General features: G+C 32.8%; 2 protein-coding genes across 2 annotated transcripts; one reads left to right on the top strand and one right to left on the bottom strand.

The window, feature by feature from the left end:
* The first annotated feature begins 1,077 nt into the window (after window positions 1-1,077).
* Window positions 1,078-10,782, top strand: LOC110824050 (Ypt/Rab-GAP domain of gyp1p superfamily protein). Its single transcript, XM_088212993.1, has 18 exons — window positions 1,078-1,409; window positions 1,968-2,037; window positions 2,416-2,982; window positions 3,106-3,291; window positions 3,392-3,505; window positions 4,617-4,675; window positions 5,084-5,150; window positions 5,291-5,342; window positions 5,454-5,546; window positions 5,730-5,813; window positions 5,947-6,356; window positions 7,135-7,196; window positions 7,520-7,589; window positions 7,785-7,865; window positions 7,953-8,054; window positions 9,372-9,496; window positions 9,724-9,841; window positions 10,299-10,782. Exons 1-18 carry the CDS (start codon window positions 1,351-1,353, stop codon window positions 10,410-10,412), a joined length of 2,433 nt encoding a protein of 810 aa, XP_088069119.1. The 5' UTR covers window positions 1,078-1,350; the 3' UTR covers window positions 10,413-10,782.
* A 1,123-nt stretch (window positions 10,783-11,905) lies between these two features.
* LOC110824639 (putative serine/threonine-protein kinase PBL7) lies at window positions 11,906-17,542 on the bottom strand. The gene is made up of 5 exons (XM_088212994.1): window positions 17,298-17,542; window positions 16,341-16,534; window positions 15,282-15,471; window positions 14,402-14,793; window positions 11,906-12,625 (listed from the first exon to the last, which is right to left on the bottom strand). The coding sequence occupies exons 1-5, from the start codon at window positions 17,386-17,388 to the stop codon at window positions 12,362-12,364; spliced, it is 1,131 nt and encodes a 376-aa protein (XP_088069120.1). The 5' UTR covers window positions 17,389-17,542; the 3' UTR covers window positions 11,906-12,361.
* Window positions 17,543-18,669: the final 1,127 nt, after the last annotated feature.

Genomic DNA, 18,669 nt, shown 5'->3' on the forward strand with positions numbered 1-18,669 from the left:
TTAAATATATAATTTCATAAAATATGAACAAAAATATAATATATTTTAAATAAAAATAATATTATATATTTTTATTTATAATTCAATTAAGTAATTTTTATGTTTTATTTTGTTGTCCATGAGAATACATATTTATTATTACAAAATTAAATATGTATAAAATTAATTACTTTATGCTTTAAATGTATTAATTACGATTAACTTACTGTTTATTAGATAATTAAAAGTTATAAATTGAATGAGAATTTGATAGGTTAACCAAATATAAAGTAAATATTGATAAAAGTTAGGTGGTATTATTTTAATTTTTATATACAATTTTATATTAGCTTACTTTTTATGATTTTTATATTAAAAAAATAAATGTAAATCTATAAACAATATTCTTTTAAAAAAATATTTTTTTAAGGATCCCATTATTATTATTATTATTATTATTATTATTATTATTATTATTATTATTGTTATTAGTATGGTGTGGTGCAATCAAATCAAAATTGAAACATTAGAGAACTAAAGAGCATGCAGAAAAATTTACCTAAAAAGGAAATAAAATATATTAAAATAAAATTATTTTAAAAATAAATTTATTAATTAATTAATAATATAACATATTAAGTAATTGATTTTCACTTGCCTTTTAATTGATACATGGATAGAAGTATAACGGTCAATTAATTTATAGGCAAAAATTCAAAAAAATACAATATTATCCAAAACTTTTTAAGAGATGTCAACATTAAGTTTGCGAAAATAATGTAAATTTATTATTAAAGTAATTAAATATATTATTTAATTATAAAAATATAAGAAATTTTTTATGCCTTATAAATTATTTAACGTTTATAAATTGTCATGCATTCTCACAATCTTTAATAATTTGCTTAAAAAATTAAAAGCAGTTTTGTTTAATATAAATATCAGAAAAAGAAAATTTGAAAAGATATTGTGATAATTAAATATTTAAATTACTGGAGAAAAGTGTAATTTTGGTAATTAATGAAAAAAATTAAACTTTCAAATAAATTTTAAAAAAGTAAATTTCAACCCTATTTCTTCTCTCTCCTTCTCTGAGTCAGGTCTGATCTTCATTTTGGACTCCGTGTTAAGATATCAGTACATGTAATAATGCGACGCTAATCTCGCCTTCTGCATGTGATTCTCTCTCTCTCTCTCTCTCTCTCTCTCTCCTCCCGGCACCGAACAAACACTCACTGCTACTCTGAGGAAACCGAAATATCTATCCATATTGCAATTCACTTGCAGAGAGCGAGATCCTTGACAGTCCGTCGACCAGCGCCGACACCAAGTGAGATCTCAGGGGCCAATCGAGTCGATCGGCGTTAGCAAATGAAGGCAGCCGTTACCTCCAAGGCCGTAAACCCTCTCATAACTTTCGAGCACAAGAGGTACTCTTCTTTCATCCTGCCTTCTATAGTTCTATATATTCTGCCACGCGTTCCTTATCTTCCTCTTCTCTATCTCAGTTTGATCCCGAAATCGGTAGTTTATGCACTTGGCATATCACATACGTACTCATTTTCAGTTGAATTTGGCTTTGAACTGAGTCGATCTTTTCGTTTTCTCGTTTTAATTTGTTTCAACTTTTTCGATTTTGATCGATTGAATCTAACTGTTCGTGTTGGCTGTCGAAAGTTTTATGTATGATCTGGACTAAAATTGATTTTCAGTTGTTTGCATTTGATTTGGGTAATTAAGGGATTGTGCTTGAAATGCGGCATGATTTTTAGTGCACTGAGTTTGAACTAAGACGATAAGAAATAACTGATATGGGAAATAGAATAGAGAAATTAAATGGAGTATCTGGTTGTAAAATGTAAGGAGGCAGTAGTTTGGAGGAGTTGATTTGACGGGTTTGTACTAGAATTGGTAGCCACTTGTGAACATAGCGGGTTTTGTTGCACTTTTTTTGGGAGAAAATTAATAAGTACTCTTATGGTGGACAGGGACGCATATGGATTTGCGGTGAGACCTCAGCATGTGCAGAGATACAGAGAATATGCTAACATATACAAGGTTTTCATCTTTGTTTTTTTTTCTTTTTTAATTTGATAACTTTCTCTTTGGTTTCTGGCAAAGTTTGTCTCCTTTTGGCTACTTAATGAGTGTAGGACAAAGGGAAAACAATGTGTCGTGATTGAAAAACTGAACATATGTAAGAAGGCACTTACAACTAAAAAAATGAACAGACTAAGCAAAGGAGGGGTTTATTGCATCGAGTAAAGTACGATAATTAGTTGTTTTAGGATCAGTGAGAATTCTTTTCATCTTTAATTCAAAAATGATGAAATTCGCAATTCAAATGTTAACACCTCATATGGTAATCAAATGGAAATGTAAAGAAAAATGAATTTGGAGAAAGAGACGTGAGATCCTTTTGTTTGATTATCTTAGGAGGAAGAGGAGGAAAGATCAGATAGGTGGAAGAGTTTCTTGGACCGTCAAGCAGAGCCTACTCAATTGCCTGAAAATGGGTCTTCTTTTGAGGAGCATAACAAAGCATTGGATACTGAAGCTAATGGGGAAGTGGCTGATGGTACTTTAGTGAAGGTTGTTGAAGGAGATGAGGGGGAGGTACAGTCCTCTGCGGAGAAGACGATTCATAGGATACAAATCTGGACTGAGATAAGATCCTCCCTGCATGCCATTGAAGACATGATGAGTATTCGTGTGAAGAAGGCAAATTTACCCAAAAATGAGCAGGAGACTGGAAAACTGAAGCCAGCGTCTCCAATTGAAGATGCGAAATTTCCGAAAGGAGCATCGGAGGAGGACTCAGAGGATGAGTTTTATGATGTTGAAAGATCAGACCCGATTCAGGAAGGTCCTTCTACTGATAGTGTGACTGCCTCTACGACAGCTGGTACTGCTGAAACAGCCCCTCTGGAATCTTCATTTCCATGGAAGGAAGAGTTGGAAGTCCTGGTTCGTGGAGGAGTGCCAATGGCTCTTAGGGGAGAGGTAATGCCTTTTGATCTCTCCTAACTTCCATCTCTCCCTTGCACTTTTCTCTGCCCACAAAGTTCACCTCTTAAGAACCATGCCTCATTTTCTTTTTTCCATTATAATTCTCACATATTTCAGCTTTGGCAAGCCTTTGTGGGTGTGAAGACACGTAGAACAGAAAAATACTATGAAGGTCTGCTTGCTCAAGAAACTAATCCAAGCAACAATGTGGATCAACAAGGTTCGCAGTCAGATAGCCATATTAAGGGTTCAACTATAGATGCTGGTTGTGTGGTTGAGAAATGGAAAGGGCAGATTGAGAAGGTTGTTAACTGCATTTTTCTCCTAATGTTTATGTCATTTTCTTTCATCTGTGTGGAGATATGATTCTGACTATCTGAACTCATTGCTGCTTTAAGTGCAGGATTTGCCTAGAACCTTTCCAGGTCATCCTGCACTAGACGCTGATGGTAGAAATGCTTTGAGGCGATTACTTACTGCATATGCACGGCATAACCCATCTGTTGGATACTGTCAGGTATTAACTAAGACCGAAAAATTCACTCGTCCCTAAGTTACAGACTACCTTTCCATTCATCATTATGCACTTTTTTAATGAGTGTGCATATGCTGTTCCATTCACTTGGGATCTTGATGCTTGCATATTCAGATATGACAGCAACTGAATTCGTGGTATTTTGTTGTTAATTGCTATAAAGCGGTTAATAACTAGGCGAGGACTTGTATTCCTCTGTGGAGTGCTTTCAGCTAACATGACAAACTGGTGAATAGAATCAGATTTCAGTATCTCTAGGTTTGATTTTGTTGCCCTGTATTTTTACAGTCAAATTCTAATGGCTGAATATATTGAATTGTGCGTATTTCATTATGAGGTACCTCCAAAGATTTTAGCCTCCAAAATCAGGCCCCCATTGATTTCCCAATCAGATATCTAAGAAGTGTACGTACATTTTAAACATTTTTTTCCTTATCCTAGTGGTCTTTGAGTAATGCATATGGTCTGAAGAAGTTGTTTTTATAAGTTGAAACTTGCAGTGATGGCTGGATGAAATAACATTCCACCATTCCTTCCATAATTGAGAGTATCAAGCTGCATGTTTGACATAAATATTATGAATTTGTCATCTTTATTTTTTGTGTATTTTGAACTGGATTCTATTCTTATTTAACTTCTAGTAGTTCCTATTTTTTTACTTTTCATAATAATCTTGACTATAAAATTGCAACTTAATTTTATGTTTAAGCTGTCCCCACTTTAAATTTGAATTCTTTGGGGTGGGCACATCTCAAATATATTTTTTTTAGAAAAAAATATAGTATTAAAAAATACTAAAGTGATGAAACCCATATACAAAAATTTTACAAATATATATATGTTTAATTATACATACCAACTATTATGAATGTTAAGAATGAAAAGGAACCGGGAATGGAGTGGAACTGAAATCAAACAGAACCTATATATAGAGCATATGCGGCTAAATACATGTTGAAGCTTTTATATTCTGTCTCTTGTGCAGAAGCTTCTCTCTTTTTCTTCTTCTATTTTCATTTTTACTTATCATAGCTGTTATATATAGACTTCTCTTACCTATTTCTAAGCTGCTTCATATAATATTCACATGCAGGCCATGAATTTCTTTGCTGCATTGTTGCTACTTCTCATGCCAGAAGAAAATGCCTTTTGGTATGTTACCCTGTTTAGATACTTATTGTAAAATTTGTCTATGAAATATCCTTTTTCTCTGAAAAAAGATTATATCTCTGAAATGATTTCTTTTTGTCTTGCGTCCTGTTTAGGTGCCGATTTCTTACATTATAAATTTATTTTTTTAAAAAAATATATGGTAGTACCTTTTTTTACATGGAGACATTTGTTACTTCATTTTCAGGAACAGCAAATGAACTTTCATTAGTTTGACGTCATTTTATACTTTATTTCATAGTAATTGCTTTCTATGGTACCAATGCTTCTACATCCTATACTTTTTATAGGATGGGCGGTACCCCGATTTGGTACCTTATTAATATACATTCTATACTTTTTATTTAAAAAAATGGTACCAATGCTTCTAAGATCTGGTCTAATTTCCAGGACATTGGTGGGCATTATTGATGATTATTTTGATGGTTATTACTCTGAGGAAATGATTGAGTCCCAGGTTATAGTTCCAATATCCTTCCTTTGTATTTTCTCTCTGTGTTTCTATGTATTTGTGGTTTCTCCGTAAGAACTTGTAATGCATTTTATGAGTTCATTCAGCTATTGTGAACAGTTTGCAATAAATTCTCTTTTTCTCAGGTGGACCAACTTGTATTTGAAGAGTTGGTGCGTGAAAGATTTCCTAAATTAGGTTTATTTTTCTGTTTCCATTTATTTGGATTCTCATTTTCTTGAAGTGTTTGCTTCAATTGAAGCCTTTTCTTTTCCTGGAGGTTTGATGTCAATTTTACATTTTATGCAGTCAACCATCTAGATTACCTGGGCGTGCAGGTTGCATGGGTTACTGGACCATGGTTCCTCTCCATTTTCATGAACATGCTTCCATGGGAAAGTGGTCAGGTTTTATGTTGTATCATTTAGAAATATTAAGCTAATCTTATTTATGACTTTGTTATTGCTCTAGTCTTTGCAATATATATATATATATATATGTATTTTGTTCTAGTTATTTATTGCTATCATTGGGATTGGTAAATGCTTATTACTAGCTTTCTGATATGATGACTTCTCCCAACAGTTCTTCGAGTCTGGGATGTGCTTCTTTATGAAGGAAACCGTGTTATGCTTTTTAGGACAGCGCTTGCATTGATGGAGTTATATGGTACTGGGTAAAAGCATCAATTTCTTTTTTTTTCCTTATAATTATGTGACGTCTTGTAGGAATTGTTGAACATAATATTATCTTCTAGGCTGTTTTAGTTTGCAGAACTTTGATTTATCTCTGTTTCTTGTAGGTCCTGCATTAGTTACAACAAAAGATGCTGGAGATGCAGTTACTTTGTTACAGTCACTGGCCGGCTCAACATTTGATAGCAGTCAACTTGTATTGACAGCTTGCATGGGTTACCAAAATGTGAATGAAGATAGATTAAAAGAATTGAGAAACAAGCATAGGCCAGATGTGATAGCAGCCCTCGAGGAAAGATCCAAGGGACTTCAGGCTTGGAGGGTTTCCCAGGGTTTGGCATCTAAGCTTTATAATTTTAAGAATGACCCCAAATCAATGCTGATAGATAGAACCAAGGGAACACAGTCAAATGGAAATTTATCTCGTTCAGAGTCTGGAAGCACCAATGCAGATGAAGTGCTTATTAGCCTGAATGGAGATGGGGAGATTGATTCAGTTCCAGATCTTCAGGATCAGGTTCCTCGATTCTTTCTCCTTTAATTGAGCATACAATTTTTTCTTCTTTCTGGGGGCTAATCTTTTAGGCATATTCTATTTGTTAATATCAATTCCCAGTGTTTTGTCCAAAAGCACCAACGTACAGTCATTAATATAATGAAAACATTTTCTTTTGTTTTTCTGTATGGTATGGATGTAAACATATAATGGTTGCATTACATTTCTACGTCCATTTCTACTCCTATTTTTTTTATATATGTATCTGATCAGTAAGGTTACTAAAAAAACTAAATAACAACTACATGCTCTTGTTCAGGGGTTGGCTGCATTTAGTTGTAGATGATGTAAAAGAAAATGATTATTTGGATAAATACATTGATGTTAGTGTTGAATGGTGCTACACATGAACCAGTTTTACATATCATCCTACAATCTCTTAATGAAAACTGTAAACTTTGCTCTGTGCTTATATCAAGATAAGCTGTCATATCTTGCTGGTTGGCTGTCATTCTAATCAATTTATACATCAAGAAGCATCCTATCAGTTATCATAGGTACACATGAGGTACTATAGAAGGAGAGTTTTGTTGATAGTTTCTAACAACTAATCATAGTGATGAGAGGAAAACAACAGGAGGTAATAATGTGTTAAAATGTATTTCAGTTCGTCTTGTTATTGTGCCTTCAACATTATAAGTCTAATTCTCCTTCACCTTTTGGAAACGTGGTGAATGGTAATTAATTTTTTTTTTCTTTTTCATATTATGCTGAATATAAATTCACTGATTTCATGTAGGTGGTATGGTTAAAAGGTGAATTATGCAACTTGCTGGAGGAAAAAAGATCAGCTGTCCTCAGGTTACTTTCATCAATGTGCTTCCAATTTTTGCATAATGTTTTCTTTCTTGGTCTGTACTGTGATTACTTTGATCTTAATATTACTTCCTGATGGTTATTAACTTGAGTATATAACATCAGTGGCTAATTGCTGCTTAACCTACTTAGAAAGTTGCCTTAAAAAAATTTCTGCAAAATTTACAAAATTGCCACTTTATCTGTTGGTATCCTTCCTATTCAGCTGAAGCACTAAGAAGCTCCAGCTGTCATCTCTCTATGTTTTAGGATGTGCGAAGAGACTACTGGTATTGATCTTCTTGCATTTTTCTATTTGATCTTATTAGAGCTGAGGAGCTGGAAACAGCATTGATGGAGATGGTCAAGCAGGATAATCGGCGACAGTTGAGTGCTAGGGTATGCCATCATACTCTTGCGTGGTCTTGGGGTTTGTGGAATTTGCATAAAACTTGTGTTTCGTTACCATGCTAAATTAAAGATGATGAACATATTATCAGCTTTCTGTTAGTTTATATTATTCAATATAATATATTGTACACTTTTGAAAAAATAATATATTTTACACCTAGCTGTCATGCATATGGGCTTTAGGTTGAGCAGCTAGAGCAGGAGGTTTCCGAGCTTCGAAGAGGCCTATCTGATAAGCAGGAGCAAGAAAATGCAATGCTTCAGGTTTCAATTTCACTTCAGTTTCAGTTTGTTCATATTTGCTTTTCTCTTGCAATGGGCTTGCAATAATTGCTATCACCTGTTACATAGATCTTGATGCGAGTGGAGCAAGAGCAAAAGGTAACAGAAGATGCTCGGATATTTGCCGAGCAGGATGCGGCAGCACAGAGATACGCTGCTCAAGTACTTCAGGTACTTCAGGTTCCTAACCACTTGTTTTCATGTGAACATTTGGTACTTATTTGCTAAGATTTGTAACTAACAGTTCATATGTGCTTAAATTGTAAACTGGCTTCTTTTTTCTCAAGTGCAAATTACTAACTGAATTATTACCTAGAAAAAAATATTGACTGAACTAAAAAAAAAAAAGCAGTTATCATTCCAAATTGATCATCTTTATCCATTGAACTTCTATTTTAATGGTGAAATGATTATGAACTGTTCCAAAGAGTGAGCAGTCAACCTCTATTTTCCCAATCATGTTCTCTTCTGAAAAACCTTAATTTATGACCCATAGTTGTCGTCATTTTTTCCTGACTTTCCTATATGTTAGAACCATAAAGGCACGTTTTAGTTGGTTTGTGTTAAAAGTAAGAATTTAGTATATTTAGGATAGTTGGCTAAGGTATGAATAGATAGTGTTTTCTAATATAATATAGTCTATTCTTTCCTAGATCTTAATATTAGAGTTTGATTATAATTTACATATTTAATGCATAACTCAAATGTCTTCAATTCCATGATGATGGATTTATATTTTCTAATATCTTCATTTCCACAATGGTACATTTATATTTTCACTTGTCAAAAAAAGAATTAAAAAAATTAAATTAAATTGGACATGGAATAGATTTAGAATTATAATGTTATCTCCATTCAAATATTTATCTCATTGTATTTATTCCTATTACTATTAATATTATATAATTATTGAAGTTTGAACAAGTTCAACCTTAATACGTTTTAAAATGTTTATGATTAATATAAAAATATATAAAATCTATTAATATATCATAGATAAAATAGATTTAAATATTAAAAATTTTAAACTAATATTATTTTAAAATACAAAAATATAAATTTATTTCTAAAATCATATTTTGAAAAATTATTTTAATATCATTCATAGATTTTAAAAATTAATAATTAATTTAAAATATACCGAATATAAAATTAAAATATGCTAAAAATAAAATTAAAAGTTTTAAACTGTAATATCATTTTAAAATATATTAATAAAAAATATTTTGAAATAATTTTTTATTTAATAATATTTTAGAAAATATTTATCCACAGAATTTAAGGATATTTTTGCTTAAAAGTACATGCTCCCTAGGATAGGTAGTACTTACACTATTCTACCTAGCAAAAAAACGAACATGCATTAACTGCTTTTCGTAGAATTGCATGCTTGTGCAGCCATCATAAACTATCTAGATCAATTTTATGCATAGTTCTTTTCTTTATCTTATACTGTGTGATAAGACAATAATATGCGTATCATCTCAGGAGAAGTATGAGGAGTCCATTGCTTCACTTACTGAAATGGAGAAAAGAGCAGTGATGGCAGAATCAATGTTGGAGGCGACCTTGCAGTACCAGTCTGGCCAACTTAAAGCACAACCATCTCCTCGGTATTTGGTTTAACTTGCTATAAACCGTATAAAATGAAGAAATAAATGAAATTTGTTGGTCTTGCAAATATTAAATGGTGCCTATCTTGGTTGATGAGACCTATAAATCTTGTTTCAATCTATTCTTTTGCATTTCCTTTTGTTCTGGTGGGTAAAATTCCATTTATTTTTAGCTTTAGTTATTTATATATGCTGAATTTTTTTTTCTAATCAGTTTACATTTACAGATCAACTAATCCTGATTCACAAGCACGAAGCGCTCAAGAGCAGACCCAAGAACTGCCTCCAAGAAAGATTAGCTTGTTAGCAAGGCCATTTGGACTTGGTTGGCGTGACAAGAACAAGGTTTGTTTTTGTACTGTCATTTAGTATCATGGTCTATCATTTTTATGTTAGCAATATATAATGGAGATTTCTTCTTATGAGTGATCATTTGATAGAACACCTAAATGAAATATACTTAAATGAAATCATGCTTTAACAAAACTGGTAGGGAAATCTTTGTTCTTGATGTTCCTCGTCTGCAAAGCTACATCTTCATACCAAAAACTTGATGTAGTTTTCCAGTGAACATGTTGCATCTTAATTAGCAAATAATTTTCATTTCAAAGCATTAGTACTCAATGTTCTTGAAATTTAAGCTTGTATTTCTGCAACTGCGCTCTGTTATTGACAAGATACTTCTTGTTATAACTTTCTGTCTTGACGTCTGAAGCCTAGAACCTTGAGCGAAAAGCCACGTAATCTAAGCTCTGAAACCTTCTAGTAAGATTGCTGATTTGTTTTTATACTGGTGGGACAGGGGAAAAACATGGATATCGATACGATGAATGATGCAAAGACTTCAAATGAGGGACAGAGTCCAAGCTCCCAGCAGAAAGAGACAAATGGTGTCCAAGCACAAGACAACGAGTAAAACGACAATGGGTGTCAGTGGTTACTTGCTTCTGCCATCTTCAATTTTCATATTCCTCGTAGATATATTCTTAATTTCAGCTACAAAATGCAAGAAGTGTAGATGAGGTTGCTTATGTATTTTTTTATTAAACAATTTATATAGAGCTCATATCAATTTTTTTGTTTGTTCGTTTGTTGAATATAAACAATAATAGTGTAGTGAGGGGAAGTAGTAAAACATTGTATCTTTCCACCCGGACCTTGTATCAACCTATGCCTTATCATGGTGTGTAGTAGTCATCCTCGTCCCAGATCAAGTGTCCGGTATGAACATCGAGTATCAGGTACAAATTCTATATTTATACTAATGCATTTCATGTCTGATATAAGTATTGCACAAAATTAAAGAGAATTCTATACTTGTACTAATGCCGCCTCGTGCTCGGGCAGATGGCTCAGCTATGCCTTTATTTTTATTTGGATACCCTAAACATCGACAATCAACCAACCGGACATCTTGTAGTTAATGAATATCCTTTATGATAAATTGGGTATTTACCTCAAGAACTTGGAAGAAGGGATTACTATGGTGCTAAAGTGTTAAATTTTAAGTGATAAAAGACTTTTTCCAGAAAAAAAAAAAAAAAAAAGGTGACAGATCCAAAGATGCATTTCAATAGTATAGTTTGTACTTTTGGTCATTATAGATTTAGAGTTTATGCTTTTAGTCAATATAAGGAGAAAGCTATTTTGTTTACATTAAAGTAAGACTGATGAGTGATGAGCTCGCCTCGAAGAGAATTCCTATGACCCAAAAGCAAAAAAATGCATAATAGCTAGAATTCCACCAAGTTCTACCAAAACCAATGTAAATAATTAAGGATTATATATATTATAAGAGAAAAAAATGTCGGCCAAATTCTTATTCTGTTTAAATTATCTTAATTAAGGATATCTAAACGTTATAAAAATTTATATAAATTATAACTCATTAGAATTAAATCTGTAATTTTATTTATATATTAATAAATTAAATTTTTAATTTTATTTAATTAAATATTATAAATTGATTATAATAGATAAAAAATTTATAATAAGTAAAGTTTAAATTTTTATATTTTCAATAAAATTTAAATTCGTAATTTCAAAAAAAAAATAAGAATCCTAATTACTACATCGCTACGTTGACAAGATATTATATTCCTTATCAACCATTAAACAACACTTGTGTAGTAATTAATTAATACCATACAATAAATTACTACAATTTACAAGCGGTTAACAACACAAAATTATGGAATTATTCCAAGTTATCCAAATTATCAAAAGAGTGATCATTATTAAGTAATCGTAGCTACAAAACATCATACATATTCTTTTTCAATAACTAAAGGGAAGGACATTACAAGATCATATTACCCGGCAATTACCTTCACATGACCAAGCTTGAATGGTAGAATGCATTTGTACATTGTAAGCACAGAAAAAGGAAGGACAATATCAACACGTAAATAATCCAGAGAAAACTGTGGCTTCCATCCAACGAAATACCAGTTCCATATAGTAAGGCATTTAAATACAATGCCTCAGGCTCAGTTGTACACAAAAAAATTTTATGGAGAAAAAAGGGTAGGATGAACAAGAATAACTAAATTGAGGTAAAAGGAAATAAACAGGCTAAAAAAAAAAAGAATGCTTTTGTTACATCATACTGTGTTTGGAGATTTCACCTACCATCTGGAGTTTGATCGTTTATGCGAGGTCCTGGCAGGGGAGAGCAACATCACATGTGCAACCAAAAGTTGTTGCAGAACTTTCTCTTTCAAGTTGTCGGATATCTTTACTAGTAAATATAAACATGTTCTGGAAGTGTATCTAAAGGTAGCACAGGTGCCAGAAGGCTTATGATGAGCCTCCAAAAGACAGAACTGTTTAAATAACTATCTTTGTTTAGCATCTTCTCTCATTTCACAACTCTCTTCTGAATCTGGGCATGGAAGATCCTGTACGAGAACCCTGGATTGGCTGGCTCTCAGCATCATATTTTTGGGAAGCAAGGTAAGTAAGGGCCGTGACCACATCAGCTATAAGGGGCCGCATATTAGGCTGCTCCTGAACACACATTGCAGCTACAGCAAGCGCTTGGTATAAGCCCCGAACTGGATATTGGCCTTGAAGCAGTGGGTCTGCCATCTGTGCGAATTTCCTTCGATCCTTGAACAAGGGACGAGCCTGTAACATGAAAATAACTTTTCAGCAGCATTTTTACAATTAACTAGTTTTGTTCAAGCAAAATTGAGATACTTCCAAACTTGTTTTGATCTCTTAAACAATTGTTGTAGCATTAAGCTTGAGTATTTTTCTCATTGCATTACAAGTTTCTTAGGAATGTTGCAAATGTGAAGCGACAAAGACAGTACGACTGGCAGACCCAAGTTAAAAAAGGATTTGCCTTCTCCACAGTTGTTGCTAAAAAGAATTATATGCTAACAATTAACAAAGAAAAATTCTCTGTAGCATTTTTTTTTTCTGGATTCCTAGAGTGTGGAGAGCAGAGCAGCTGCTGGGTGCCAAAGCATTACATTCAGTATCTCGAAAGACCATTAAGATGCTTAAATCAGAGTCATCCCTGTTAAGGAAAGAGACAGTATGTCATATCCTACAAAAAGGCTGGACTTCTTTCCCCTGAAAAGGTTAGTTATAATAGAAAAATTCAAAGAGCCCAGCCCTATTTATTACAACCTGTTTAGTTCATTCCCCTTTCGATTTTTAACTAATTTCTAATTTGAGTATTCATATTCACACTGACAGATGCTTTTTGTGTTTAAGTTATTCTCATTCCCAACTTGAATTCGCTAGAAGTGGAATTGAGTTCTTATTTCTCGAAATTGAAATTGTACTGTCACCTCCAAAGAATCTAAAGAGGGGGGTGACAATAAATCAAAAACAAAAAATTCATATTCTAGTTATGCATATCAAGACTAATATAAAACTAGGATCAAGTAATAACTAGGAGTCAAATGAGAAATGAACCAAATGGACCTTGGTTTCACTTATTCAATGCACCTATTGAACCAACCTTAGAGTTGGGATACCTTAAGCAATTAAATTTGCTGATAACTGATCTAGTAATCCAACCTCCAGTTTGGACTATGGTTTTCCAATCAGTTAAGCTAAGGTAAGAAATTAACTCCTAAGCCACCAAAGTTTAGTACATAAAAATATCACATTTTCTGGGGGAAAAAGAAAAGAAAGAGAAGAAGAAGAGAGGAATAAATTCCTTGACAGGGCACCAAGGGGGTGCCACAGAAGTATAAAAAGATTTAAGAACACAAACACAAAATATCAACAAGGCCAACAAAATCAGCCTTATTTTGAGTAAGGTGAGGCTTAAATAAAATATAAAGGATTTTGATAGGGTACCAAGATGGTTCCACCGAAGTACAAAATATCAACCAGACCAACAAAATCAGCCTCATCTTGAATAGGGTGAGGCTTATATAAAGGGTTTTGAACCAACAGTCTGAGGTACTTGCAAAAGATTCAATTCATTGAAAACATGTCACCTAATATATCATTTGCTTAATGACAACACTACAATAAATCCCAACTCCTTGATGCACCAAAAATTTTATTCAAATGCTCAATGAACATTTCAATAAAATATTGTAACCATCTTTTTATTCCAAACAAAAAAAAAATTGTAACCATCTTCGGATAAGAAAGCTATGAGAAATTAGTTAGAAGGATAAACTGATTGCCACGAAGAAATCATGTCACTTTCCCTTATCTATGTGTTCATAGTGTCACAAATAATACATTAGGCGTCAGAAAAAAACCCCCCATTTATAACAAGAAAGAGATTTGGCATTCTGCTCGTTGGTTCTGATAACTCATAACTGACAAAAAATCAATCAAGTTCGCCCGTCGCGTATTGTGACAGAAATCTCTTGCAATTATTTTCACAAAAGCGAAGGAAACATCAAACTGAAGAAGATAATGTCTTACCCATGCGACCAGATTGTGTTCCCCAGCACCTCTGGAATTTTCAATAGCTTTTCTGCCAGTGATTATCTCAAGAAGAACAACTCCAAAGCTATAAACATCTGATTTTAGGGTGAGCTGACCAGTCATTGCGTATTCAGGTGCACAATATCCATATGTTCCCATTACCCTGGTGGATACATGGGTTTTGTCACCAACAGGACCCAGCTTTGCCAAGCCAAAATCAGATAGCTTCGGGTGATAGCCTTCAGCAAGTAAAATGTTTGAGCATTTTAAATCACGATAAATAACGGGTGGATTAGCTTTGTCATGCAAATACTCCAGCCCTTTTGCAGCACCTGCAGCTATCTTCATTCTTGTGTTCCAGTCAAGCTGTTTTTTATCTGGGGGTAGGTCTGGAGTATAAAAGCAAGTTAGAAGAACAATTACTAAACTATATTAGACAAAGCCATAAAAAGGAAGATAAATCTGGGACAATAAGAAAGACGAGAAAGAGAATCCAGCTCCTGAAGCACAAGCACAGGTTCTCAAGCACGACAGACCAACACAAATACAAGATTTAGTATCATACAACTTATCTCCAATAGAGAGCCTGGTATGCAGGAAAGATGATGTATGGATGATGTGATAGATTTCTTGGTGTACCAAACTTAAGGAAGAAGCTTATAAAAGATTGTTATGAAGTACATGATGTTATTCCAAATATTGAACTCTTTGATTACTTCAATCCTATAGATCTCATTGCGGAATTCATTAATTGTTAATGCTCTATTTTTTATGTTCATATTCACAAGCCACATGTAAGAGAAACTAGATCTTCAGGAAACAAGTATCAGCAATCAGTTATGAACACGAAAATATTAGCACTTGGTGCTCTACATACCATGTAGATGATCTTCCAAAGATCCTAATCGCATATACTCGTAAACCAAAAGTCTCTGATCTCCATCAGCACAATATCCAATTAAGTTAACAAGATTAGGATGGTGAAGCAGACTCAGCATCAAAACTTCGACAAGGAATTCTCTGTTTCCTTGTAGTCCATTACGGTCCAATTGTTTAATTGCTACAATCTACAAACCAAAAGCAAATAACATAGTTCAATACACTAAAAACCTACACTATGTATTGTCAAGGACATTGAAATGCAACGTGAACAATATCAACAAAGGAACATCATAACACCACGCACCCCATATTGATAGTGCTATATGAGAAAGTGATGTAGATATTTATGGCAAAAGCACCAATTGCCAAAACTTTTGGGTAATGGGCCAAGCTTGTGGTGGACTTGTCAATTTTACAAATGGTATCAAAGTTAAGCTCAGACTCATTGCCATGTTAGTGATTTGAGGATCTTGTTTGGATTGGTCTGATTATGTGTTCAGTTCCGTTTGTCTAAAAATGTGAGGACCTGATTCCCATGTATTTAGGAAATTTACTAACACCCTGCATCTCATGTCAGTAATTCTGTACGAGAAAGTATAGTATGTATTGCAGTCTGTATACCTAAAAAACACTGACAACTAAAACTTTTGAGCAATGAGCTGAGCCTGTGGGTGACTTGTTATTTTATAAACTTCCTTTGTGCAAAGAAGTCAATTGAGCAACAAGTTTGAACTAAACCCTCGGTTTAGTTCAAAGCAAAACCCTAGGTTTTCTTTACTTCTCCATGTTTTACATGGACTGTGGCAAGTTTGTCAACATCTAAAGCAAAACCCTCCAACAGCCATTATGTGCTTTGCCATTAACGATTCATTACAATTAAAAGAGAAGAAGACTAGAAAAGAGGTTCTGATCTACAGCCAGGATAACTTATCAAGTCATAGGTCATATTGCTATCTTAATACCAAAAACGTGTTAACACTGACAAAAAAAAAAGCAAGCCACCATTTCTACGTAACCGAGATAGATATAAGAAATAAAATTCATTATAGCAAACCTGATTGGTGCTCTCCAACCGCCCTTTGTATACTCGGCCAAAACCTCCTTCTCCCAAAAGACAATCGGCCCTGAAATTCTTCGTTGCTGCGGCCAATTCACGAAAAGTAAATGTATGTGCTGCAATGTGATCAGAATCACCATCCTTAGGGGCCTCCTTTTTTACATCCAGGCTAGCGTTCACCTTCAGTTTTTCTAAATAAAGCAAGAAAAACAAATGAATCAATCCTCCCAAAGGATGACTTGTTAAATTAAACCTGCAGTACTCATATGTCACAAAAAGCAGACTTAGCTTTCAGGATTAATATTGGTCAGCTAGTAACGGAAAAAAGAATCAATAGATAAAAAAGAAAAGGCATCCATAGACTTACCACTAGGCTAACGTCTATGGATGCCCCAAAAACAACTCAAACAAAAATGGTTCTTTAGTTCAGGATTCTTTATTATTAAAAATCGAACCCTCATAGATTGGTGACTAGGAAAAAAAATGTTGTTCAACTCTATCAGGTAAACTAACTCTGAAGAAGGAATAATTTTTTTTTTTTAGTTATACCTCGAAGCCAGTCTAAAGATGATATCCAAGCCATCAAATCCTAATCAAAACAACGCCAGATGACCACAAGACACGACATCTCTTGTTCATTTACACAGTATGAAACTTATTATTAAATCACACCCATACTTATTATTAAATCACACCCATTATATCAAGTTCAGATTAAAACAGCATTGCAGACCCATAATAGAATAATTCAAAAAAGAAAAAACTTCATTATGAAAATGGCTTATTCTTCTCCGCTAATTGCAATATACTGTCAGAGCATATATATAAAAAAAGAAGGAAAAAAAAAAAAAAAAAAAAAAAAAAGACAAGTAGTGAAAGAAAGAAATGCTGAAACCTAGAAGTACAGTAATGTGTTACTGAACTACTGGGTAATGTGATTACATATAGAATTACCAGAAATTGATTGGATCTGATCATCAGTCTTCTTCTTTTGCTTCTTCCTTGCATTCTCACCTGATTTCCCACCACAAGGAAACCAACTCATTGACCTGGTTTCTCTCCCTTCACTCCAAAGACTACTCGCTAAATACACGGAAAAAAATAAGAGAAAAGAAGTGGGCAGCCAAAACTTGTGACAGTCAGGAAAGAAAGAGAGGGAGAGAGAGAGAGGAGAGAGAAAGGTTAAATGTCAGACAGGAGGCTATTCTATTCTGGTATATATCTTCTCATTCTTCTGTTTTTTTCTCTTTGTAGTTATGCCCTTGAACTTTTGTCAATTTGTAAACCCAGACCTTATTTTTTCCATATTTATTTATTTTATTCTCATCTTTATCAAATTATGATATTATTTAGCAGAAGATTCTGACTTACCCATCTCTATTTGAGTCTTAGTAGGAAATAAACAAAAATAAAAAATAAATTATTGTTAATTTATTTATAATTTTTACCTACATTCTATATATATATATATACATATTTATAATAAATAAAATATGTACTTTTAAAAAATTACTTGATAAAATTATGATTATCTTTTATACATTTAAATTTTTAGTATGTATTTTAAGGTGTTGGTAAAACCATCTTCCCCAATTGGGGACTAAATTTTACTTTTGAAAAATAATAAAATAATATGGAAAAAAAAAATACTACTAAAAGAACTAAATTAAAATTTCCAAAAAGTATAAATACTACCAATATAAATCTTAAAAAAAATAAATAAATAAAATAATTCATGCTTCCTTTTCTTTTGGTCTTGGAGAAAATAGAAATTCTTTTATTGCAAGCCAAGCATCAAAATGTATTCGCTAAAGGGATGAATAATAATCTCAATTTTTCATGCTAATAATCTAGTTTAGCTGTCTTTTCACGTGAACATATAATTTTAAATATAATTTAATTTAAATATAATCTGGTTTAGATGTCTTTTCACGTGAATATATAATTCGATTTAATGATGTGAGATTATTTTTTAACATAATGGATGAGAAATTAGATACAAAATAATGGAAGTTAGCTAAAATAAATATATCCCATGAATCTTATTACAACTTGTATGTTTTTCATCTTGTATTAATATGAAGTTTGAGAGAGTAAAAGTTCAAATTTTGAACTTAAATTTTATATAAAAAATTATTTGGGTCAATGAAGAAAAAAAAAAGATATTCTAAACGACAAATATGTTTTTTGAAAATTGAATGAATAAATTAAAAGTAATTATTAAAGTATTGTTCTAAATAATTCTAAAATCTTACAAATATATAATAAATACATTCACCACTCGAAGTAATTTACCCTAAAATACAAAGAAAGCTATACACTCATT

Source organism: Carica papaya, chromosome 2 (genome assembly GCF_054855325.1).
Source record: "Carica papaya isolate Zhongbai chromosome 2, ASM5485532v1, whole genome shotgun sequence".
Taxonomy (NCBI): domain Eukaryota; kingdom Viridiplantae; phylum Streptophyta; class Magnoliopsida; order Brassicales; family Caricaceae; genus Carica; species Carica papaya.